This window comes from Ranitomeya variabilis, chromosome 6 (genome assembly GCF_051348905.1).
Source record: "Ranitomeya variabilis isolate aRanVar5 chromosome 6, aRanVar5.hap1, whole genome shotgun sequence".
NCBI classification, from domain to species: domain Eukaryota; kingdom Metazoa; phylum Chordata; class Amphibia; order Anura; family Dendrobatidae; genus Ranitomeya; species Ranitomeya variabilis.
Window position 1 is genome coordinate 51142872 of NC_135237.1, and position 27641 is coordinate 51170512.

Sequence of the window (27641 nt, forward strand, 5' to 3'; positions counted from 1 at the left end):
TAAAGGAATCAATGTAATAAAAAGGATTATATCAGCATTCTACAACAGAAAGTCTTCTGGGATTTGTATGTCCTCCTCTTGTTTTTAGGAGTTTCTTCCAGGTTCTCAAGTTTTAATCCGCAACCCAGAAACATATCAATATAGTAAAAAATCTTCCTATGAATTGGCCTCAGTACAGCTCTACAGAATATGTGGGCACAGAAGTCATTAAAATGGATTTAATGGTTATAAAGTTGGGATTGGAGCGCGTCATGGAACATATTGTAATATCTACAGTAAACTTCCCTGTACAGCGAACGAAAGGAACAATCATTATCCTGTTCACACAGAGGAAAGAAAATGTGCATGACGCATGAAGAATCCGATAGGATCTGATTTTAGAAACATTTCACAGTTGAACAGTCTGAAAGTTTAATTTTAGTAACTAATAAAAGGTCTAAAAATATCATAAAAACAACTAAAGATACCACAATTTCCATAATGTGGGAGCAATGTTATCCGGAACAAATAGCCCAGGGGACAGGGTTTGCCAACAACGTGACATTTGTTTTTGTTACTAAGATTGGTGGTTAAAGAATAACTAAACCTTCTTATTGTTTATTTTACATAACTAGTACCACTCTTAACTGTAAGCAGATATATGAGGGTCCTGGTCCTGAGACCCCCAAATCAATAGCGTCAAATACCTCTGGGAGATTCGATCAGCTCCTGTCTGAGTACGCACACAGACAGGGATATGGATCCCACAGATCATGCAGGTTTTTATAAAAGCCAAAATTATTATTATTTTTTTTTTTATATAGTTTTTTCAAACTGGTATACAAAAAATTATATGAAAAGACACTCCCCATCACCAGACCCCACTGCTCCTGCTTCATCAGTCACCCAGACCTCACCAGTCTCTACTTTTGACACACCCCAGAAACGCTCTCTCAACCCATCAATGGCTGTAGCAGTGACGCACCTCAATAAGTGACCGGCGGAGCGGATTCTATTGACCAAGTGTATCGAGCCAGGAACAGAATATGGAGGCCAGCAGAGACCGGGAGGCTATGTGGGATCAGTGAGGATAAGAATTGCTTAATTCATTCTTTTAAATATATTTTTAGCAGTTGGACTACCCCTTTATTTCAACTTGAAGAGGTTGTACCAAAAAAATTAAAAAATCTTCTAACGGATGTAATAAAAGTTAGGGTTGTGAGAAACGTTCAACTTGGTCACAACCAACTATGGAGATGGCTTCTCCTGTGTGGTCACATATCACTAAAATTAACTGATTTTTGAGGCTATGAAACTAAAGGGTTTATTTCCAAGGGACAACCTGTCTCCATATTTGTTTTGTGGATGCTACAAAAGGTGGATTCTCCATTCATTAACCTTTTTGAGGCAGAAGGGAGAAGTCGTCTGGTGGACCCAAAGTGTCCAAGAATTACATGGTTGGTCAATTCACCTGCCAGATCCAACCTGTGCATTATAAAGTGTCTAATGATGGATGGAGAGAGACTATTCTAGGATTCCCTCGGTGTTACATACCAGCTTACACGCCATTCTCTTCCTCGTCTGTACATCTTGTGCCAGATGAACTTTACCAAAAGCTCCCCTGGGAATGAATTCGGAACCGATGCTTTTATAGGTCATCTTCCACGGAAACAATAGCACATCAGTGTCCGTCTGATATCGTCCATTTCTTATCGTGAGCATCTGGAAACATAAAAAGAAAAAAAATTAATCGACATCCTATATCAATGAGTAAATGATATCTACCGAGAAGGTGGATGCCCCTTGTAGGGTTCTGTACTCACAATAGCAAAAATGGTGCTATTTAACTAATGCCAACTACTGACAAAATGAAAACATTGTTTTCTTCCAAAACAGCGCCACAGCTGCCTACAGGTGGTATTGCAGCATAGCCACACTCCCATCAACACAGTCAAGCTGCAATTACATTACTGGTGAGGCCATGAAACCAGCCAAGTTTGCTTAATCCTGGACCACCCCTTTAATCTGTACCCTGATGTCAGACGTATGACCTAATCTCTTAGCTGCGTAAATATCATCTGAGATCCCAAAAATCACAGCTCTGGAAGAAATAACAAATCGTATAGAAATATAAAATGGGGAAGAAAAACTTAAAAAGAGTAATGCTGGGTTCACATTAGCATCCGGGAGCTTTGCAGAGGGCTGTGCCCACCATCTGCACAAGACGTAGCTTGTTGCGTTCCCGTGCGGTTGACAGGAGCGTCAAAATGACACATCCACATATATCCGCATGTCCTGCATACCCAATGTTAAAGAGGTACACAGAACGCATGCAGAATTATGTGGAAGTAGGCGGGGCTTAGTGGAGGACGTACGCAGCCCTCCGCAAAGCCCCCGAACTCTAAATGTGAACTTAGCCTAAACGCTAAAGTATGTGAACTGTGGAGGGTCGGATACTGGTAATTACCACTTTAATGACATAGGTAATGTTATCTACAATTTTTGTAGTATATCTTGATGTATCTTGCGGTTTTCACCCATCTTTATTGTTATTTTGTACAGTAAAAAAAAAAAAAAATAGCACGCTGCTACGTGGAAACTGAAAGCAAGTTGCTGTTGATGGATCTGCATTCGACACTACTAATACTCTGAATACATTTTGGTGTCCTGCCATCTATTGGCGCTTACATATCTTTGTAAAACAATGATATATATTATATATATTTGTCTATGGCAATGATTCTTCAAACAGATTTTGCCAGAATTTTGTAGTAAAACCGTTTGAAATTTTGCAAAAATTTTTACGCAAATTAAAGTTGCACAAAAAAAATTGCGACTTTTGCCATTTTTACGTCAATCCCTGACAGTTCTGCTAACTTTGTAAAGTTGGTTGAGTTTCTTGGAGAAAGGTGAATGGCGGAATGCGGTCAGCAAGTTCAGTCTAAGCCGCAAAAGTGACATTCGCTGGCGCCCGGGTTGTGATTGATGAGTTTGGTGAGTTTTGACACTCTTCTCTAAGAATGGTGTCAAAACGGCAATCTAGAATAATCGGGACGAAGGTACAAAAGTCTTACCAAGAGTTTAAACACTAAAAACAGTCATTACAACATCTGCAAACAGCAGCTCAAGTCAGGCTTCCATAGACTAGCAGATCTTTCTACATTGCAGAGAATAAAAAAAAAACTAAAATGAGCAAAACTGTAAAAAGATAACAGATATAACTCTTACATTATCAGTAATTATACTGGTTCATAAAAACGGACTGATTTTCAGCAATATTTTGGACCCAGTTTTCACCAGTGTTTGGCCAGTGATTTTTCACGCATGGGGGGAAAAAAATAAATGTTAAAATAAATAAAAAAATAAAAATAAAATTTTTTTTTTAAAAAAATTGCAAACTGTTATTAGTTACAATGTTTAACAAAGATAGCGCACAGATCAAAAACTGATGTCATCCAGGTGTTGTCCATGATTTTCACAGACCCATAGACTTGTATAGGTAATTTTGATCCATAAAAACAGATGTCTTTATGTTTTTTTGAAGTGGGGTCCACAAAGAAAAAAAAAAAACACAAGTAAATAGCTCCATTGATTATAATGCGTTCATGTTTCATCCGTGAAAATCACAGCCATACGTCGCTCATGGACGTCTAAATGAGGCCGTAGAGATTGCAGGGGGGGGGGGATGGGTGGACAGCTTGTACTAAGGTCTGCGGTGGAAAAGTAGAGAAAGTGTCTCAGAGGGCACAGAAAAAAAAATTGTTATAGACAAGGAGGAAAGTACACAAATAATAAATTCATGCAGTATGAGAGCTGTGGTAAACATGAAAGCAAGTAAAGGCAACAACATCCTGGATACATGCAACTCACATCCAGCCTATATTACTGGTAGGGACACTCACAAGGAAAACCACTGACTTCCCAGGGTCTCCGCTGCTGCTCCTGATATGTGGCATTGGATGCGGTGCTGGCATCACGTCAATAACATGGCAGCCAATTTGTAAACTCAGCAGCTCTGAGCAGAGTACTCAGTATAGAGACAATGCCCAACTCTGGGCTCATTGATTGGCTGCAGCCAATGCAACATACCGGAAGCAGCGGTACAGACTCTCCAGCGGGCCCAGAAAAGGCGAGTACAGTACTTTCTATTGTTTTATTTTTTTTTTAATAAGATGTATTGTATTTTCCCTACCTGGGCTGTACACATGCAGAATATTAGTTGACAAAATGCCTAGTATCTGATCGTAATGAGTGTGATGTTACAAGGAGACTAACCGGTTGTTCTTCTATTGTGTGTTTACTACACGTTACCACCATTTACGCAATAAAGCGACAGGACTTCATATGATGAAGATAAGATTTGTGACCCGTCCTGCGGGAACGCCGCGGTCAGGCGTGGTGCACAAAGGATTTAGTCGCAAACACGACATAGAACGAAAGCTATGCTATAGTAACATGACCTCACATGTAGCTGTTACTACACATTCACATCTTCCTCAAAAGCTAATGACTAATAGAAACCAAGGTTCTGAATAAAAACAGAAACTAAACAGCATAAACATATAAAATTAAAAGAAAAATCCCATAGAATCAAACTTTGTATAGAAATTAGCACAGCTCCCTTGTGATGCTAAGGAGGAGATCATGTGGAAAGGACCATGAAACCACAGGCAGAAAAAAATAAAATCTTAGCATTTTTTTTCTTCTTAAAAACAGAACCCCCCCACGTCCACAGGTTTTGCTTGATATTGCAGCTCAGCCCCATTCACTTCTATGGACCGGTATGGCAAGATTTCTGGCTAAAAACAACTATGTTTGTCCAATTCTTGACAACCCCTTTGAAATAAAACCTTCATTTTCCTAGCCCTATTAGGTTTGAGGAAAGAATAGCATCAGTATGCTAGTAAAAATATCCTAAAGACCAACATTTGTCTGCTGGCAGTTTCAAAGAGATCAAAATGTGAACATGGCATGTCAATTTAGACTTTTCGGCAATTCTACCAAGAGCTAATCAAATACAGAGGTTCAGTTTGGTTTAGAGGGATTGTCCGGTGAAAAGAAGTCATCACCGACCCATAAGATGGGGGATAACTTGTTAGACCAGTGTGGGGTCTCACCGCTGGGACATGAACCAATTTACAGAACACGGTACTTTTATCCCCATTAGATCGGAGGGGTGTTGCCCACCCTCAACCACTGCTCCATTCATTCCCTACGGAGCTGAGGAGCACATATTCTGCCATCCCCATACAGAATGAATGGAGCGTTGGTCGCGTATCTTACCTGCCGCTTCATTTTGTCATGGGTATTAGAGTTCTCTGCCAATCACTGTGAGTCCCAGTGGTGGGACAACCACCCATCAACAAGTTGACACCTATGGGTGTTAATTTGTTTTCACTGGACATCCCTTTAATTCACATTGGTAACCAATATTTACCGTATTTAAGGAATCCCATGCTAATAGAGTTAGATGTTCCATCAAGGACTTTCAGATATTGGCCAAAAATGGAAACAACCTATTTATTTCAATGGGTACCGAGTGATGCAGTATATATTTATACAATGGTGCACATCAGCCATTGACTCCTATTGTAAAAAATAAATAAATATATACCGCATGGTTTAGTTTATTCCTATCTAGGAAAGCCCAGTAGTTATTTTTTTTTTTATGCATAATATTCTTGCATATGCCAGTAGGACACTCCTAGCAGTTCCTGGATTCATTGAACACAATATACAAGTTTGCTGTGTGTGTCTGGAACCATAAGGTGAACGTGGAAAAAAGAAAAATGTGAACAGAATCTAACTGGTGCTTAAAGGGATTTTCCATGAAAAAAAAAAATGGCTAAAGCTTTATGAAATGGTAAGATAAATGACGAATATATTCCAGTCCTAGAACATTTTTCTATGTAAACATACATAGTCTGTAGATGGATTACTGCTAGATATAGAGACGAGAGGGCTGGGTAACCTATTGCAATGAGCAGGCAGCCGGCTATTTTCACACACAGTTTCCCTCCAGTAATGACAAAGAAAGGACTGTCCTGTATCGGACACAAAGCAGAAGACGACCAACCTTGACCTGGGATTAGACCTTGTAGCTGACGATCTTGGCGCTTTTCAGATGTGACCCATATTAGTAAATTACTAAATTAAAGGGGTTGTCCAGGCTTGGGGCTCAAGACTGCGATCACTATGTGACTGTAGACTTGTGAACACTTCCATAATTTTCTGGTGGTGGGAGCGAGAAATCATGTTACTGCAATTCCGGCCACATTCCAACTAGACGTGTCCAGCCTCTCTCTATTCACTTGTATAGAGTGAGGCCAAGTCTAGTCGGCACGTGACCACAAGTGTATACATCCCGGAGAATCCTGACAGCACGCATACTGTTGTGAGGATTCACAGGACTGCAGTCACAAAGAGTAACCGCAGATTTGAGACCCAAACCAGGACAACCCCATTAATACAAGAACAATTTTGTTTTAGCTGGAAAACTTCTTAAAATACCCAGAAATCTGACAAGTAGTAATAGTCAAGTGTCTCTTTACCTTGTTCAATATAATCCCACATTCCTGCTCAAAGCATTTATGCAAATGTTTCGTTGCATCAGATACTTGGTTAGTAAAGCTGAGCAGCTCCTTAGTAGTTCCGTATTTGACCGATGAGAGGAGGGAAGTTTCTTGTCCGCTCAGAAACAGAGAGTCCGTCCTCTCCTCGTGGTTATAAGCTTCTTGCCCATGGGTGACCGCGTTCTTCTCCCCTGCAGACACTTCATCACGATACAGGTTTTCCATTATAGTCACCAAATCCGTAACATTTAAATAAGTGAGAAGCATCTCCGCATCCTCCTTCTGGTCACTGGTGGTGCTCATGAAATCCATTATGGCACTGCTTTCTAAAGCAACCCCTAAAAAATAAAACGGAGGCTCATGTTGTATCATACACCAAATTCATCTTCAGAAACAAGTACATTTTATTTTTTTTTATTTCATTCGGGTATTCATCTGGAAAGTGCGAGCCCAGCAGCCGCTGATTGGCTGTAGGACTCGCGAGGCCTAACAATATCACACAAGCCCTGGGAGATCCAGCGCAGATATCACCAGAGCAGTGGCGCCGCTGCAGAATGAGAGTATCTGTTATTTTTACTTAATTATGTGGACAATCCCTTTAAAGGGGTCTTCCAGGCTTGGGGCTCAAGTCTGCAGTCACTGTGTGATTGCAGACTTGAGAATGACGGCAGCACGTTCTGTGAGGAATCCCAAGTGCTGGCGCCAGGAGCGGGCGATCACATGATCGCAAATATGCGATTTGCTTACTTCCAGCCACATTCCGACTGACCCCTCCTTGTCTTGCGGTGGACACCACGACATAGGATTCTCGGCACATACCTAGTTTGGATCTTTGGCTACTGTTTGTGTTCTACTCACACTAGCATCTAAACATTAACCCTAGCACACTGATGAGGGTCTATCACGACCGAAACGTTTGTAACTAGTGGCTACTGTATGTATTAAATTTTGATTTTTGCACCAAAAATCCCTGCATGTTCCCAGTATTTGATACTTAGCTATAAGGTTTGGGAACCCACTGTGTGGCACCTCCAAGTTTGGCTGTGCTAACATTTATTCTTATACTGTGTGATTGCAGACTTGAGAATGACGACAACGCGTTCTGTGAGGATTCCCAAGTGCTGGCGCCAGGAGCGGGCGATAACATGATCGCAAATATGCGATTTGCTTACTTCCAGCCACATTCCGACTAGACATGTCCAGTGAGGCCGCACATGTCTAGTCGTCACATGATCTAATGTAAGCAAATCGCATATTTACAATCACGCTCCAAGCATTGAAGGATCCTGACAGCGCACTGTGAGGTTTAACAAGTCAGCAGTCACATAGAGAGACTGCAAACTTAAACGCAAAGGCCAGACAACCCTAACCCTTTTAAGCATGGCATGATCCCCTAGAACTACACAACTTTGTGGCTTCTGAAAAACCACATAAAAATCCCCTTCAAGACTAGATTTACATGCAGAGATAAGGGGCCATATCCCTTAAAGGGAATCTGTCATCCCAAAAATCGTATATGAGCTGCGGCCACTGGTATCAGGGGCTTATCTACAGCATTCTGTAATGCTGTAGATAAGCCCCCCGATGTAACCTGAAAGGTAAGAAAAACACCAAGGTTACTAACCGGTAGCCGGTTTTTCCGGAGCCCATGACAGCACACCTGAGAGAGGGATCCGCCCAGTCAGGACAGGAAACCTACTGAAATAAAAGGGCGGTACCTCTCCCTCGCTTCAGTTGGTTTTCCAGAGCATGAGAGGCCCTTTTGGTTAGTACATGGTAATCCATCACCACATTATAAATATAACAAAATACACCCAGCTAAAAAGTGCGCACCAAAGGGTGAAAAAGAAGGGAGGGAATATACAGGTGCTGTCATGGGCTCCGGAAAAACCGGCTACCGGTAAGTAACCTTGGTGTTTTCCCGTCTCCCATGACAGCACACCTGAGAGATTTTTGGAGAAAGAACACCTTAGGGAGGGACCACCGCTTGCAGCACCCTTCTACCAAAGGTAAGGTCAGACGAGGAGGATAGATCTAGCCGGTAGTGTCTAAAGAAGGTAGACGGAGAGGACCAGGTAGCGGCTTTACAAATTTGATCTATCGATACCTCTGCTTTTTCAGCCCAGGAAGTAGACACGGCCCTGGTGGAGTGAGCCTTGATGCCATCAGGGATCGGGGCGCCACAGGAAGCATAGGATAAGGAAATAGCCTCCCTAATCCACCTGGCAATAGTACACTTGGATACCCCATATCCTTTCCTACTACCCTGGAAGGCTATGAAAAGGGATTGATCTTTTCTCCACTGATTTGTCAAGGATATGTACTGCACAATAGCCCTCCTCACATCCAGTGTATGAAATTTTGCCTCCCCTGGGTTCCTAGGATTATTACAAAAGGAGGGCAACACAATCTCTTGACTTCTATGAAATTTAAGTACGACCTTTGGAAGGTATGCCGGATCTGGTCTGAGTACCACCCTGTCATCAAAAATTTGCGTGTAAGGAGGGGAGACGGACAGGGCCTGTAAATCACTCACCCTACGGGCTGATGTTAACGCAACCAGGAGTACCGTTTTAAGAGTGAGTATCTTTAATGATGATTCCTGCAGGGGTTCAAATGGACTATTGGTTAGAGCATTTAATACCAGATTTAAATCCCACGGGGGAAGTCTCTGAATTTTTATCGGTCTAGACCTACTACAGGATTTAATAAAGCGGGACACCCATCTATTGGAGGCAAGATTGCAATTGTATAAGGCACCTAATGCCGACACCTGGACCTTGAGTGTATTGGTTGCCAACCCCAGTTGTAAACCCGCTTGTAAAAATTCTAAGATGGTACCCACAGGAGCCTTGTCCCCCAAAGGTTGCCCCGAAAAATCCAGAAACTTTTTCCACGTTCTACCGTAAATTCTAGATGTTACTGGTTTTCTACTTTTTAATAAGGTGGAAACTAACCCTGGCGAAAACCCCCGCCTACTCAGTAATGCCCTCTCAAATTCCAGGCTGCAAGATGGAAGCCCTTCACCTGAGAGTGGCATATTGGGCCCTGGGTTAGAAGGTCCGGAATCTCTGGTAGGATCCACGGATCGGTTATAGACATTTGTCTCAGGAGGGAGAACCAAGGTCTTTTCGGCCAAAATGGAGCAATCAATATTACTCTCGCTTGCTCCATCCTGATTTTCCTCACTACTGCTGGTATCATTGCTATTGGTGGAAACACATACGCGAGACTGAAATCCCATTGAATCTGCAGGGCATCTACTGCGAAGGGATTCTCCCTCGGGTCTAGTGAACAGAACCTGTCTACCTTCCTGTTGATTAGGGTGGCAAACAAATCTATCACAGGTAAGCCCCAGGCCTGCACTATCTCTTGAAAGACCCGGGGATTTAAAGACCACTCCCCCTGCCTCAGTGTCTTGCGACTTAGGTAGTCTGCTCTCGAATTCTCGATTCCCCTTATGTGAAGAGCAGAGAGGGATAGCAGGTGGTGCTCTGCTATTTGTAGGAGGACAGACGCTGACTTCATTAGGGAAGGGGATCTCGTCCCCCCTTGGTGGTTGATATATGCCACCACTGCGCGATTGTCCGACATGACCCTGGTATGGTGGCCCTGAATGATGGGAAGGAAGTGTTTCACAGCTCTTTCTACGGCCCCTAATTCCCTTAAATTTGACGCCTGTTGAGACTCTAGATGGGACCAAGATCCCTGAACTGAAAGAGTCCCTAAATGAGCTCCCCATCCTGTACCGCTTGCGTCTGTGGTGATGACCTGTTCTATCGGAGTTACCCACTGGACCCCAGATGTTAAATGATTTCTTATGGTCCACCATTTTAGGGAATCCGTTACCCCCAATGAAAGACACAGTTTGCCCTCTAAACGCCCTTTTAACAGTTTTTGCGCCGACAGGACCTCCCACTGTAATAATCTTAGATGGAATTGAGCCCATCTTACTGCGGGTATACAGGACGTCAGAGAGCCCAGCAAGGACATTGCTTTTCTCAAAGTCATTACAGGGTGTTGAATTGCTGATTCCACCAGATTTTGGATTTTGACCAACTTGTTTTCTGGTAGAAGACAAAGCTGACGCTCGGAGTCCAGAACCAGGCCTAAAAAGGACTGAACCGGCTCCGGCGTCAACCTTGATTTGGCAAGATTTATTTTCCACCCCAGCAATTCTAGTGTCGTCGTAACCTCTTCTATTTGTGACCGGCAGTGCGCCGCTGAGTTCCCTATTATCAGGAAGTCGTCCAGATATGGAACAATTACCACGTCCCGTGAGCGGAGGAAGGACATGACCTCTGACATCAGCTTGGTAAAAATTCTTGGCGCTATTGACAGGCCGAACGGGAGGGCAGCGTACTGATAGTGCCTGAGACAACCTTGGACATAAACCGCTACCCTTAGGAATTTTTGAAAATCTTGATGAATTGGGACGTGATAATAGGCGTCTTTTAAATCGATAGCTGCCATGAAGCACTGTGGGAACAGGAGTTTTATCGCTGTATTTATAGACTCCATTTTGAAGGAACAGTTTTTTACCGATTGATTGAGGTTTTTTAGATTGACGATAGTTCTTAAAGACCCGTCTGGTTTTTTTATCAAAAAAAGAGGGGAATAAAAACCTTTTCCCTGTTCCTCCCGCGGGACTTCTACCAGAACACGTTTTGAAACCAGCTCTAGTACCTCTGTTTCCAAGGCTAGCTGCTCTTCCGGGGTTTTTCTTTGGGGTGTTGAAATAAAAGTCCGTCGCGGTGGATAAACAAAATCTATTTTTAGGCCGTCTTTGACCACCATCAGAGCCCAATGAGAGGGGGAGATGTTTACCCATGCTGGGAAAAAAGATGAAAGCCTCCCCCCTACTGGCCTGGCGTCATTGGGAGGGCTTTTTAGTTGAAGTTGAGGGACCTTTAAACATATATCCAGATCCCCTTTTGTCTCTGGAGTCCCAGCCCCTTCTGTCTCCCGGGGGGCGGCCCCTACTAAATTTGCCCCTCCGAAAATAAGGCCTTCTAAAGTCCACTGGAAAGCGAGGAAAACCTTTTTTCCTGTCACCGGCTTTTTCCAGAATGTCCTCCAACTTTTTACCGAAGAGGAAATGGCCATCACATGGTATAGAACAGAGTCTATTTTTTGAGGGCAGGTCTCCCGGGCACCCCTTTAACCAGAGAGCACGCCTAGCTGCATTGGATAAACCTGCAGCTCTGGCCGCCAGCCTTACGGAATCTGCTGATGAATCTGCTATAAAGGCGGCTGCCCCTTTAGCCATAGTCACATTAGATAAAATTTCGTCTCTTGGGGCTTTAGATGTCAACTGCTCCTCTATTTGCTGTAACCAGACAATAAGGGAACGAGACACACAGGTTCCTGCAATTGCCGGTTTCAGTGCGCCTGCGGTTGCTTCCCAGGTGTGTCTTAAGAAACCGTCCGCCTTTTTATCTAAGGGGTCCCTTAATACCCCAGAGTCCTCTAAAGGAAGGGATAGTTTTTTAGAGGATTTTGCTACTGCGCCATCTATCTTAGGTACTTTATCCCAAGTCTCTGAATCTTTTTCCTCAAAGGGGTAACGTCTTTTAGAAGCCGAGGGCAGATTACCCGATTTTTCCGGCTTTTTCCATTCCTTTTCAATAAGGGCTTTTATTTTGGAGTTAACGGGAAACGTACGTTTTCTTTTTTCCTCCAACCCTCCGAACATAATGTCCTCCAGGGATTTGGTTGTTTTCTCGTCTTTTAGGCCCATAGAAGTTCTAACGGCTTTAACCAGTTTGTCCATGTTCTCGGTAAGAAAGCATGGACGCCCCCCAATATCACTGTCTGAGGAAGAGCCAGGGGACTTAGAGGCGGAGGAGCAGGGAGACAACGGATCCTCCTGATATTCCTCTTCAGAATGAGAAACCTCCGACGCGGAAACCGGTTCTGGGTCTCTACTACCCTTTTTCTTAAGGGCCGCTTTAACAGAGCCTTCTACTTCAGCTCTAATAATTGCCCTAAGACTAGAGGCAAAGTCAGGGGTTTCTTCCTGGATGGTTTTTTGAATACAATCTATGCAAAGACTTTTTTGCCACTGGACTGCCAACGGAGCTCTACAGAGGGCACATTCCTTATTCCTGGTCTTGGAGCTAGCCTTCCTCGGCGCCTGCCAAGTAAACAGAAAATGTAGCCTATTACCACCAGGGTGACATTCACGTAGATCACTCACCACCCGCTGACCACAAACGGTACCGGAATCTGAGGCGGACTAGGAGCACGTTGGACGATTCTCCTGGGGGTAGAATCCTGAGACGACCGACCAGGGCGTTTGCCACTCCTTGCACTCGAGCGGCTATCTTTTTTGGTACGCTGGTGAGCAGGCGTATCACTTGAAAGGGGCTCACGCTGCTGCTGCTGCTGCTGTAAAGGCTGCTGCTGCTGCTGCTGGAGTTCCATACGATCCTCCATGTCTGGATAGCTGCATGGAAATGAGCGTTGTTCCAGCGTTATTTCTCCCTTAATAAAGGGTACTCGTGCTCCCACCTCTTCCGGTGACCGTTGCGCTCTTTTTCCTCCCCCTGGATACCGCCGGGTAGCCTGTGGCGTTACCGGCGTTCTTTGCATGGGCGCCGCCATCTTGGATCCGGCGCGCCGGTCTGACGTCACGCGGGCACGCCCACTCCCAGCGTACCTTGCGCGAAACGTCAGCCGCGCACCCGGAAGTGGCCCAGCTGAGGGGGAGAGAGCGGCGTGGTGGACAGAGACCGGCCCCAGGAGTCCGGACTGTGCCGGACCGACGCCCGCACGTGCGCAAGAGCCCTATGGGATCTGCGAACGGCGCTACCGCTTCCTGAAGGCCGACATACAGGCGCCCTGCCTGTGCTTCCAGTGCCGGGACAGGAGCGGGTAAGAAGATCTTCTATTAATAAAATCGAACCGCCGTTCTTCAGCACAAGGGGTTCCCATCAGGACAGGAAACCCAACTGAAGCGAGGGAGAGGTACCGCCCTTTTATTTCAGTAGGTTTCCTGTCCTGACTGGGCGGATCCCTCTCTCAGGTGTGCTGTCATGGGAGACGGGAAAACAGGTTATATTATAATCACCCAGGGGCGGACCACTGCGGTCCAAGTTGGATGGGTATAATATAACCTGTTTTTCTTCCCTTTCAGGATACATCGGGGGCTTATCTACAGCATTACAGAATGCTGTAGATAAGCCCCTGATGCCGGTGGCCTAAGCTCATATACGATTTTTGGGGTGACAGATTTCCTTTAAATGAAGAGGCAGAACAAAAAAATAATGCCATATTCAGGCGGGAAACAGAATTTACACCAAGCAAAAATAAAAATTAAGCCAAGTGATTAAATAAAAAAAACAAAACCCTATTCTCATCTTTGTAATCTACCACTGAAGCTAACCGTCGATCTCTGTTCACTTCTTACAGCAGTCACATACTGTATGTCTGCAGCGGTCACATGAATGATAATCAATAACCTCAGTAGTCAAATATTGTATGTGACGACATCACTGATTGGCTGCAGCAGTCACCTGAACGTTGTACTGCACATGATCACTGCAGGAAGTTAGAAGAGACCAAACAGAAATACTGAAACATCAGCACAAGACAGGAGAATCAGGAAGGTTGAAGAAGGGGAGTATAGGATTTCTTTACTTAACCCATTCCCTACATTTTTATACATAGTGGAAAACCTCCTTAAAATGTTACATAGAGGTCAAGCCCTATATCACTGATCCAATGCTGGGATTCCTATAACAAAAATATGGGTTCAGTGTTCCCCACTTGAATAAATTAGTTTTATAGGGGGTCCAATGCCCCCCATTTGGATGGTGCGGTAGTAGTCACGCATGTGCACTATAGTTACATTAAAAGTCTATGGGACTGATAAGTGGGCACTACATCTCCATCAGTCCCAAAGACATGAAATGGACTGGTTGTTAGCATGATAGACCGCCACATTGTTCAAATGGGTGTGCGTTCTTAGGATTTATGAGGGTCCCAGTGGTGGGATCGCCAGTGATTACACATTTATCACTTATCCTTTGATGCGGAGCTAAATGTTGTTCCTGGGCCAAACCCTTTACCTTTGCGTTATCGTCGCGTAACAATCTACATTTCTTTTGATGGCTGTCATAGTTATAATACGAGTATGATACAATGCACCTAAAGGCACCGCACGCAGCGGCCTCGTGTCATGCAGAACCGGCCCTGCCCAAAAACAGATGAAATCAGCTTCCAATTATGGATGGCATCTTACAGATGGGAAACAATAACTATTGTGACATTTACAATCCAATATCTGATCCTTCCATTTATTCAGTTTCCTCTTAAATTTCCATTAAATCCATTGTGCAATATACAGGGGAAAAGGGAAATTATTAATGCAATTTGGGTTCATTTGATTAATTGTACTGTAAACTGCAATGTACAGGATGATCTAATAGTTACAGCCTGTCTGTATGCTGGGAGTTGTAGTCCTCATGAGCCACTTGTTGCCGAGCATTACATTTTATAATTCAACTTTATGTAACTGTGTAATCTGAATTCCTGCAAATCAAGTCACGATTGAAGTCTAAGAATAGAAGGATGATGACCTAAGCCTTGATCCCTGTAGGAGACAACAAGACAATTTCTGGGCAAACATTATAATGTGACTTAAGAAGAAAAACATTCATTTTCCCAATCCAAATAAGGCAAAAAAAGGGACGGATTACAGGAAAACTTCAACACAGTTCCCAGTCCATCAAAAGGAAAAATATGTTTCCCAGCAGTCGGTAGTGGGGATGGAAAAGTAGGAAAAGTCCCCTAAGACATTTAGTACATCATCAATCATAGCGTGTGGCCTACTTGGCCCCTTAACTAATGCTGGGTGACTGCAGAAGTTACCCAAAACTGTGTCTACCGTTCAATCAGATGTCAGCATACAAAGAGTTAATATATGAAAATTGTATTGTAGTGTATCCGATGAGCTGATATCTTCTGGCCCTTTAACTTGTGCCCTACTTTGAGGATGACTGACAATGAAATATAGGTCAGATAGTGGTCTGTGGCTGAGTCTACGGAGGTCTGCCCGTAATCGCGGCCATAAGTTCCACCCTTCCATCCTTTCTTAGTAAACAAGTTCATTTCTCCTTATTGCATAATATAAACCAGTGCGAAGTGAGAAAGGTCTGGGGTCTAAACTTACAAACTGTGATCAGAGCTAATATAAAGTTACAATTACTGTTACCACTCTGGTAATTGTGCAGGGAAGCCAAGAAGGAGCCAAGTTTCCGGTTTCCCGATATATATTTTTTCCCCTCGCCTGTTCCCGGCTCGGTTATTACATTTGTAAAGGGAGTATTTCTATTAATAACTAGCCAGTTGGCCATATTGCTTTATGCCTAGTGCTGCTAGGAATTAAGCATGTAGAATCGCCACTCTCAATAAAGCTGGTGTTACCATCAGGAATCTGGCAAAGTCCAAAAAGTCAGTTGGCACCCATCGGTCAACACATGAGAAACTGACCAAGACTTAGGCTGAACTCAGAAGTCCAAAAATCGGCCTGAGGTCTCCAAAATCTCAGACATATATGAGGCAGTTGAGCTTGGATCAAGAGACCAGAAATCGGTCTGGACATCGCGGTCCATATTCAGTCCGTGTTTCACGGAAGTCCGAATGTGGTTTCCCCCTTTCAGGGATTATTGATTCAAGTACGGTATATTTTTTGGGTCCAAATACATTAAGTTTACATTTTCTACAACTACATGACTACACCAAGGCCCACAGAACCTGAATGTGGTTAGGGAGTCCTAACAAGACATTCAAATCATGAAGGTAAGGAGAGGCCAGCTCACCACAGTACTCCGTAATTCTCCAGAGCAGGGATCCCCAAACTGTAGCTCGGGAGCCACATGTGGCTCATGGTCCCATGAATTGTGGCTCGCGGCTGTCTGTCAGCTTGGTGCATTAGCTCCAGTTCTCGCAAACAGATATGAAGAGCACATCTGAAAATGGTGAATTTTGTGAGCAGCCCTGCACAGAAGAGCAGATCTGGATGTTGTCTTAGGGGTTTTGAGATGATTTAATTATGGTACGCTGGAGACAAGATGACACCACCTGTCAGCGGAGGTGTTTGAAGCTGGATGTGACAGTGTCTTGGGAGTGCTTTATAGGAGAAAACGGAATGGGGGTATTTTAGGAACCCCTGGATCTTTGTATACTGCTTTGGGGTGATTGATTTTTGTGGAAAAGCTTTGGTTACCATTATTCCTGTAATGGAAGCTTTGGTTGCCACTATTGTGAGGGGGCGGGAGCTGAATGTGGCTCGCGACCCTCTCTCAGAGCTGAATGTGGCTCTCAAGGTCAGAAACGTTGGGGACCTCTGCTCCAGAGCTCGGATCGACGCCACTGCTCAGGCGGGAAGACAGATGAAATAGGGATAGATCCAGCTACATGACCATGACTGAAAGTACTTAATGCACCCAAAACGCATCAGTGGTGGTTCACTTTTGGACTATAATGGATGTTTTGCGAAATTTTTAATATGAGCTAATAAAACTTCAGTAACTTTTATCCTTGCAGTTGGATCTATTCCTACTTTCTTCATTCAAATCATGACACCCCAAAACACCTTTCTCCAGGTGCCCACTAAAAAGTTGAGAAAACTGAAGAAAGAACTCTTTATCATTATGTTCATTGGCATATTTTTGGAAACTTATTCCAAAGTCTAAAATCCCCCATACACATTAGGTGGATGTCACCCGAACATGATGATTTTGGCAGGAGACACAAACTATCCAATGTATATAGGGCCCTCCTAACTCTTGCGCGACAGATAATTTAAGAGTGACAGAAGGATCGGGCATGTTGAACTACAGCACCTTGTGCACCCCTGTAGCCAAGACACTGTGATGTACAGTACAATGTAAATCAATGGGATAAAAAAAAAAAAGCTGTGCAGATGGTGCGGAAAAATCAGTACGGAATTGCTGCGGATTTCAAAGAAGTGCATGTCACTTCTTTTGTGCGGATCTGCAGCGTTTCTGAACCCCTTCATGATAAAAATCTGAAGTGACAAAAACCGCACAAAATTGGCACAAAATCCGCATCAATTCCGCATAAAAACCGCGGTAAATCCGCAGCTGCGGATTCTGCCAGGAGATGCGGATTTTGTGCAGAAAATTGTGCACCACTTTTCCTACGTCTGCACATAGCCTAATACAATTCCAGCGTTACTTACGGCAGTCTGTATTCTGCAGATTATATCCTAGGAAAGACAACACATAACTTCTATAAAAGCTGCTTTCATGGAATACAGGCTACAGTACACAGCCCCAATATTCTGCTGACGGAAACTGCACACACTTTATTATATGCCCTACTAAGACATCCTCAGCTAATAAACCCAAAAGCAGCATCATATGGAGGCGTGTGGACTATGGAAAGTTAGGCCCCTTTCACACATCAGTTTTTTGCCATCAGTCGCAATCCGTCGAATTTTGAAAAAAAAATAGATCTGGCCACCGGATCCGTTTATTTCTCAGACTTGTATTAGCGACGGATGGCCTCACATTTCATCCGTTCGCCAGATCTGTCGAAAATTGTTTGTCCGGTAGCCGGAGACAACGGACAAAGTAACGTTTTTTGTGGGAACTTTTCCCAGGCTCGAGTTCATATGAGGACATCCAGCAGAGGGCACATCACCGCAACTCAAGGTAACTACAGGTCATTCCCCTGCAATCCATTCATTCCCGGGGGTTTTACAGCCACTAGCACTGCTTTAGCACAGCTCCTGGCTGTAAAATGATTTAACCCCTTCAGATGGATTTACTTCGTGGGACTTGACCTGAGCATCGGAAGGTATGAGATATTGTTGTTTTTTTATTTTTCCTTTGTTACAGAACGAGGGTCATCAGGTGGATTACCAGTATAATAAAATATTACAACAACCTGTGTCTTTATTTCATTAAAATACTTGTAAAAAATGTGTGTGTGTTTTAATAACCATTTTGTACTATTGGATTAATAATGAATAGGTGTCATAATTGACGCCTCTCCATTATTAATCTGGCTTAATGTCACCTTACAATAGCAAGGTAACATTAACCCTTCATTATCCCATATCCCACCGCTACACGGGAGTGGGAAGAGAGTGGCCAAGTGCCAGAATAGGTGCATCTTCCAGATGTGCCTTTTCTGGGGTGGCTGGGGGCAGATGTTTGTAGCCACGGGGGGCCAATAACCATGGACCTTCTCCTGGCTATTAATATCTGCCCTCAGTCACTGGCTTTACCACTCTGGCAGAGAAAATTGCGCGGGAGCCCACACCAATTTTTTCCGCCATTTAACCCTTTATTTTACAAGCTAGAGTGCCCACATTTTGCACATACACACTACTAACATTAGTAGTGTGGAATATGCAAAAAAAAGGGATATGAGATGGTTTACTGTATGTAAACCATGTCTCATATCCTGTCGGGTTTGGGAAGGAGAAATGAAAAGCCGGCAATTGAATTACCGGCTTTTCACATATCTCGCGCTGAATTAAATATAAATACAGAATATAATATATATATATATATATATATATATATATATATATATATATATATATATATATATATATTTTTTTTTTTTTTTTTAATGAACATTTGAGCCCATAAATCCATTAGATGTCGGTTTTGCAAGCCTGCGAGAAAATATCGCAGTACGGATGCCATACGGAGGATGCCATGCACAAAATACGCCGCCACACCCTACCTACGGATGACATACGGATCACTATTTTTGGAACATTTCTGCGTATTACGGCCGTAAAATACGGACCATATTTTCATACACTGAGTGTGATGCCGGCCTATGAGTCCAAGAAAAACTCGGACAGCACTCTGATGGCATCCTAGTATCTTCCCAGTCTGTTTTTAATTGGCTGTTTGCTAGAACTTAGTTAGGAAGGCTCCGTGGGGCAGATTCATCCAGACTGGGGTAACGCACGCTCCCAATACACCTGTCTTCATAGAGTAGAAGGCAATGAATTAAGAGGGACACGCCACTTCTGTGAGGCGTACACCACATCAGAAATGCTATTCCAGTCAAGGACTGGAGTAGTATTTCTGGAGTACAAAATGCCATCACTTTTGAGGAATTTGATGGGCAGGATTGTCCATTTCCCTTTCCGGTTCCTCCCCAGCTCCACCCATCTCAGCGGAACCTGATCCAAAATGGCAAAAGTTTCATGCAACTCCAAGCTGTGCAAAAATTTTGCGACTTTCCAAAGCTTTTTCAACAGTTAAAAGCATAAAAGCTTTGATGAGTCAGCACCCCCCCCCCCTCCTCCATCATTTTATATATTTTTTTCCATGCAAGAAAAGTCACTGATCTTGAAACCTGACTCAGCACGCTGTTGAACATTGGTCAGTTTTTTTTCCACATGAGAAAAATCACCGACGTCTGAATTTGGCCTAAGAGAAAAACTTCTCTGCGGTGTCTTTTTTGGTTTCGAATAACTTGCTGTGTGTAAAACTGCGATCCACAATAACAGCTGATGATTTGGTCACATCTTATAAAGCGTTCTTGCTGCAGGGGCGCACAATTACTCATCAGAAGGCACAGAAGGAAAGTCCCTTTCAGAAGGGAAAAACAAGCCTGCTTATTTCCTTCATTGGGCATTTTGGTCACTACAAGTTTTGACATTTTTGCAAAAGTTTTTTCTCCAACAGAAACAGAATATTTCAGAGTGCAAATACTATAGAAATCAGTTGCAAAGTAAAAATATTGCACTTTTCTATCTTTAGTATCATAATTGGAGAACAAGGACGGTTTCGGTGACGCTACGGATCAGGAATGTATTTGTTCTGTTGTTTCCACTGACCAGACGGATATGTGACATTTGTCATCCGCACCTCACACAGGCAATTCCAGACAGGAATCCCAAAAATGCCACAGTCCATATACAGTCAGTGAATGGGGGGGATGGATCCGGGTGGGATTACACTTCAAGGCACAAACTACCAGAGAACTGTAATCCAGGTTACAAACATCATAATATTATGCTGGAGATGAACGCGGCCATGCTGCGCCGAGAATAGACCCAAGCGCAGCGGCGCCAGGAGACTTTATGGTCGTTCCTATGACACTGAGCTCTCCAGAGACAGCAGGTTACCCACTAGAGATCATCCATTAACTTTCCGGATGATCAGGCTGCTCACTAGAATAAGACACAAGCAAGATTATTCTGTAACAATGTTGCAGTTTATTCCTCATTGATTGCACGTTCCATTGAGGCTATGTTCACATGTTGCGTTTTTTTGCTGCTTTTTTAATGCAAATTTAAAGTCTTGTTTTACAGTACCAGCAAAAGCTACTGGAGTGCAGAAATCTCATGCACAGTTTTTTTTTTCCTGACTGATTTGGAAAACTGCAGCATGTCAATTCTTTCAGCATTATTGCAGTGTTTTTTTTCACCCATACAAAGCAATGAGTAAGTGCAAAAAAAAAAACAAAAAAAAACAAACAGGTATCGGATTTTGCTGCATTTTTGGTGCAAAAACTTTAAGGATGTTGCATCATGAATTTGGGGAGGGAACTAAACTTAATCAGCATGCACAAGACGAACAAAAAACGCTGAGAAAAAAAAAATGCAGTACAACTTGCTTTTTAATAAGCAGCTTCTTTACTGCCAAGAGAGCAGTTTTTGCCTGTGGAAAAAGACACAGCAAAAATGCAACGTGTGAACATAGCCTTAGGGTATGTGTCCACGTTCAGGAAACGCTGCGTGTTTGACGCTGCGCAGAGCCGCAGCGTCAAACACACAGCGTCCAGATGTTACAGCATAGTGGAGGGGATTTTATGAAATCCCGTCTCCACTATGCGTGGTAACCAGGGCCGGACTGGGACTAAAATTCAGCCCTGGCATTTGAAGTCACACAGGCCCACTTGTCGCACGGTGACTGTATAATATCTTTGTACACTTGTAGGCTACAAGAAGTGAGGGGAGAGTAACACGACTATATAACATATAATCACAGCTGTATCCAGCATTACAGCTCAGTCCCCATAGAATGTAATACAGCACAGCCCCCATAGACTATAATACAGCACAGCCCCCATAGAATGTAATACAGCACAGCCCCCATAGAATGTAATACAGCACAGCCCCCATAGAATGTAATACAGCACAGCCCCCATAGAATGTAATGCAGCACAGCCCCCATAGAATGTAATGCAGCACAGCCCCCATAGAATATAATGCAGCACAGCCCCATAGAATATAATGCAGCACAGCCCCATACAATATAATGCAGCACAGCCACCATACAATGTAATGCAGCACAGCAACCATACAATATAATGCAGCACAGCCCCATAGAATGTAATGCAGCACAGCCCCATAGAATATAATGCAGCACAGCCCCATAGAATATAATGCAGCACAGCCCCATAGAATATAATGCAGCACAGGCCCATAGAATATAATGCAGCACAGGCCCATGGAATGGAATGCAGCCAGCCCCATAGAATATAATGCAGCACAGGCCCATGGAATGGAATGCAGCCAGCCCCCATAGAATGTAATGCAGGCAGGCAGCCCCAATAGAATGTAATGCAGGCAGGCAGCCCCCATAGAATGTAATACAGGCAGGCAGCCCCCATAGAATGTAATGCAGGCAGGCAGCCCCCCATAGAATGTAATGCAGGCAAGCAGCCCCCCATAGAATGTAATGCAGGCAGGCAGCCCCCATAGAAAGTAATGCAGGCAGGCAGCCCCCATAGAAAGTAATGCAGGCAGGCAGGCAGGCAGGCAGCCCCCCCCCCCAATAGCTCCACAATCCAGTCATCACTCATTGATAAAAAAAAAAAAAACACACTACTCACCTCTCTCCTCGTGTCCCGCGCTGCTCCTGGCTCCGGCCTCAGCAGTCTCAGTCTGCCCGCCCGGTCACACAGCAGGTGCGCGATGATATGACGTCATTGCGCACCCGCAGTGTCAGCGGCAGGCAGAGCGGGGAATGATGGGAGAGGGGGCGTCAGCAGACGCTCTCTCCTCCATCATTGCATTCAACTGTACCGGCGTCTATGACGCCGGTATAGTTGAATGCGGGGCCGGGAGTGTACCGCGACAGCGTGGGGAGTGTGCCGACAGCGGCACACTCAAGCGGCCCACTACTGCCATCGGCCCTTCTGGCATTTGCCAGAACTGCCCTATGGCCAGTCCGGCCCTGGTGGTAACACGCATCCGGCGGCCCTGCGATTCCGGACATGCGGCGCGTCTTTTTAGCCGCAAGGTAAAACACAGGGCCCTATGTGTGGGGTGCGATGAAGCCGGCTGTGTGCAATGAACACATCCGGCATCATCGCGTCTACAGAAGGGGGCGGAGCAAGTTTGCCGCTCTGTCCAAACCGCCGGCCATCCTGAACGTGGACACGTACACTTAGGGTATGTTTCCACGTGGCCTATTTGCTGCGTCCAGATGTTACTGCTTAGTGGAGGGGATTTTATGAAATCCCATATCCACTATGCGTACAAAGACGCAGGTGGCAGACCTTTTGTTGTCTTAGGCTATGTTCACAAGTTGTGTTTTTTTCTGCAGGCAAAAGCTGCTCTCTTGGCAGTAAAGAAGCTGCTTACAAAAAGCAGCTTTTGTTGCGTTTTTCAAGATCTCAAAGTTCAGCTTTGCTTTCCACCACAGAAGCATGAACACAGGTCATCAATGCAAGACATATGTGAAACCAATAAACCATTTTTTATATAAAGGGCAATTTGATCCAATTATTTAGTGGAAAAAGATTTGAGTCTGAAAAAAGTGACTATTCTGAACAAAAAAAAGTTAACATGAGTTCACGAAAAAATACACAATTACAATTGTAACATCGGAGGGGGGGGGGGGTGAATTGGTGAGGAATAGTTTACCTAAGGCCGGTTTCACACGTCAGTGGCTCCGGTACGTGAGGTGACAGTTTCCTCACGTACCGGAGACACTGACACACGTAGACCCATAAAAATCAATGCATCTGTTCAGATGTCATTGATTTTTTGCGGACCGTGTCTCCGTGTGCCAAACACGGAGACATGTCAGTGTTCGTGGGAGCGCACGTATTACACAGACCCAATAGAGTCAATGGGTCCGTGTAAAACACGGACCTCACACGGACGTTCTCCGTCTGGGGTCCGTGTGCGTGCAGGAGACAGCGCTACAGTAAGCGCTGTCCCCCCCACATGGTGCTGAAGCCGCGATTCATATGTTCCCTGCAGCAGCGTTTGCTGCAGAGAAAATATGAATAGTGTTTAAAATAAAGATCTATGTGTCCGCCGCCCCCCCACCCCCTGTGCGCCCCCCAGCTGTTCTGAAAATACTCACCCGCTCCCTCGTTGGCTGTCACTCCTTCCTCTCTGCCCCGCGCGTCCTACTGTATGCGGTCACATGGGGCCGCTCATTTACAATCATGAATAGTCGGCTCCGCCCCTATGGGAGGTGGAGCCACATATTCATGACTGTAAATGATCGGCCCCACGTGACCGCATACACTAGAAGCCGCGGCCAGACCAGGAAGCAGCGAGGGAGGCGGGTAAGTATTTTCAGAACAGCGGGGGGGGCGCACAGGGGGTGGGAGGGCGGCGGACACATAGATCTTTATTTTAAACACTGTTATTCATATTTTCTCTGCAGCAAACGCTGCTGCAGGGAACATATGAATCGCGGCTTCAGCACGATGCAGGGTACCACACGCGTGGGTACCACACGCTCCGTGTGGTACCCACTCGCCATACGGGCGGCACACGTGTGCCGCACGTATGGCCTACGTGAGTTCCCAGGCACACGGACACGGATAACTCCGGTACCGATTTATTCCGGTACCGGAATTATCTAGACGTGTGGGACAGCCCTAAGACACTGGTAGTGCATTGAATTTGTAGGACACTTTACTTTCACACTTTGGTTGGCCCTTGAGTTTACGAGGTATTGTTCAATTTCACACCGTGGTCGGCCAATATTTACTTTACACATATTGTTAATTTAATTAGACTGTACTAATCCTAACTGCCATCTCAGGTGAGGAGACCAAGACATTATGACATTATGATTTCAACTTTGGGGGGGGTGAAATCACAAAAATAAATGGATTTCACGTCCTGATGTACCGGCCTTAGGCCTCATTCACACATCCGTGTTTAACCACGTATGTGAAAAACATAGTACCAGTGTCATCAGTATTTTGGATCAGTGTGTTATTAGAGTTTGGCCCATATGTCCGTCAGTGTTTTTCACAAATGGATAAATAAATGACAAAGCTTCTCCTATACTTTAGAATGTTGCTTACAGACGGCACACCGCTAGTACACGGATGCCATCCATGTGTTGCACATGTTTTTTCACGGACCCATAGAATTGTATTGTCCCTTTTCATCCATGCTGCCAGAAAAAAAATGTGAATAGCAACATAGATTATAATGGTTACGTGTTCTATCCATGAAAAAAATGGATACAACACAGACATGTGAATAAGGTCTTAGGCTGCTTTCATTTTGCGTTCCAGCACCCATTCGGTGGCCCCGTCGGGGCTTATGTCTGTAACTCCTGCAAAACGAGATTCAGATGTATGCGCTGGGGGGGGGGGTGAACCATAGACTATAATGGTGCATCACTTTCTCAAGCGTATGCCCACTGTAGGCAGACACTCAGACGTAGTAGTTGACTGATTATCCACCATACTTCTGAATGCCGTTTTGCAGGAGATTCAGATGTCAGACCCGACGGGGATATTGAACAGGTGCCGGAATGCAATGTGAAAGCAGCCTAGGCCGGTTTCACACGTCAGTGGCTCCGGTACGTGTGGTGACAGTTTCCTCACGTACCGGAGACACTGACTCACGTAGACACATTAAAATAAATGTGTCTCTGCACATGTCAGTGTGTTTTCACGGACCATGTGTCCGTTTGCAAAACACGGAGACATGTCAGTGTTTGTGGGAGCGCACGGATCACTAAAGTCAATGGGTCCGTGTAAACAAGTACTGCACATGGATGCTGTCCGTGTGCCATCCGTGTGCATTTTTTCCTGTCATAGGGTTAAAATTGAAAAAATAGTTTGCAATACACGGACACGGACAGCACACGGACCCTAAAAACGTACTCACGGACATCACACGGGTGGCCTACGTGAGCACACGGACACGGATAACTCCGGTACTGTTTTCTCCAGTACCGGAATTATCTGGACGTGTGAGACTGGCCTTAGGCCAAGTTCATCCAGGAACAAAAGACAATTTTTTGATCCAATCTAGTCATCCATATACCATCAGTATTTCGCCCATGCGTCGTCCATATGTCAAGTTTTGATAACCGTTTTTATACAGCAATAATTTTTTTACCAGTTTCCATATGCTAATAGTTGCAATGGAACCATTAAAAAAACGGATGTAATATGCATGGTGTCCGAATTGCATCCGTTTTTGTTTGCACCCATTGAAATATATCTGCGACTCTCATCTGAAAAACGGATGAAGCAAGTGCCTGCTGGGATGCATTTCACACACTGTTGGTCCGTGTGGAAAAAAAAAAAAAACACGTTCAGGTAAACTAATAACATACATCGGACCTTGCGCCGTCCATCCCACACATAAATGCAGGAATCGCGCTGCACTGTTCAGCTGTCTTTTTTTTTTTCTTTACTTTCAACAAGTGTCCATGTAAAGAAAATGCAGCCTGCACTATTTATTTTCTGGATTTCGGGTGCTCAAAAAAAAAAAAAAAAACCCCATGTGGATCAACCTTACAGCCTCCGATTTTCATGAATACATTTCAATTCTTTAACGCTAGAAACTATTTGATTTTGTTCAGTTTATTCACTGCTGATGCATAAAAATGGATTTGATAATACGGATGAAAAAAAAAAATCATCCATTTCTTCTGGATGAAAATCAGATTATTTGGTTTATACAATGCGTTCCTACAATAAGCTTTTGATGTTGTAGCTTTTCTGCACCCATTAAATAAAAATTATTTATCTGCATTTTTTTTCAAAAACTCACCAAAAACTCATCGTGTGAACGTAGCCTTAGCCACAAAGTAATGGCGTGCGTGCCCCGGCGTATTCCGCAGACATGGCTGCTAGGCGAGACTCCATACACAGCACAGGTAAAACCTGATGTAGTGACAAACAGTGAAGCTGTCTGGTGTCAGCTCCTAATAATGACCGTTCTGTGCTGTGTTGTGTATAAATATGTGATTCTTCAGAATTTGTTTTAGTCTTTGCCTGATGAAGAGACCTGAGTAGTCTCGAAAGCTTGCAATTTGTTATCGTCTTTTCAGTTAGCCATTAAAAGGTATCAACCACTGAGGACTCTATAATAATCCTGCCACTTACCTTTACACTCCATGTGGGCCAGCATGGCTAGGACAGTAGGGGTCACTTGCCGTCCATTCCCAGGCCAGCAGAGCCCCAGCGCACTGTCCCCATGTCCTGAGGTGATTGCTGCTCTCTGCCCAGCCTGCAGCTCAATGCTGGAAAGTCCAGGCAGGAAGTTTTTCTCAAGAAGCTGGGCAGTACTGTCAGGAAATGATGAGAAGGAAACAGAAGGAGATTTTAACCCTCACAGCGCCTGAGAGCACAAAGACACCAAAGAAGATCTTCACTCTACAGAGGCAAACTAAGAAGTGACCTCAGGTCTTAGGGCCACCCAGAGAAAACCCCCCATCTGCATAGACACTCGGGGAGGGCCTATAGTATTTACATAGAAGGTGGCGCCATGATGAATGGAAACTCGCTTCACAGGAAAAATGAGCGAATGATATCACGGTGACGTTAGTAATGGAGCAACGACCTGATAGAATGTACGTGAGCGAATAAAAAGGATCAGAATGTAACTGCCTCAGCTACCGGGAAATTAAGTCTTTTATCTTCCATTGTATCTAGCAAACGAGCGGTTAACCGGTTGTGTACGGAGAGAAAACCGACCTTGCATCATTTCCAGGATTTTTGGGCAAAACAAGGGAGCGACTGGAAAGCTGCAGATTAAAAGGGATTTAAAGGTTCGCTATTATTTAACGGGTTAATCCCATTTTCTGAAGTAAGAACATGCCATCAGTTTATAATTAGTGGTGGTCCGGCCTATGAGACCTT

General features: G+C 44.3%; 1 protein-coding gene across 1 annotated transcript in view; it reads right to left on the reverse strand.

The window, feature by feature from the left end:
• The window catches only part of MAP3K8 (mitogen-activated protein kinase kinase kinase 8), a 42167-nt gene extending 14941 nt beyond the window's left edge, over window positions 1-27226 (reverse strand). The window contains exons 1-3 of the mRNA XM_077268469.1: window positions 26886-27226; window positions 6531-6889; window positions 1534-1701 (exon numbers count right to left, since the gene is read on the reverse strand). Coding sequence (XP_077124584.1) covers window positions 1534-1701; window positions 6531-6889; window positions 26886-26910 — 552 coding nt within the window. The 5' untranslated portion in view covers window positions 26911-27226. The remainder of the gene's footprint in view (window positions 1-1533; window positions 1702-6530; window positions 6890-26885) is intronic.
• Window positions 27227-27641: the final 415 nt, after the last annotated feature.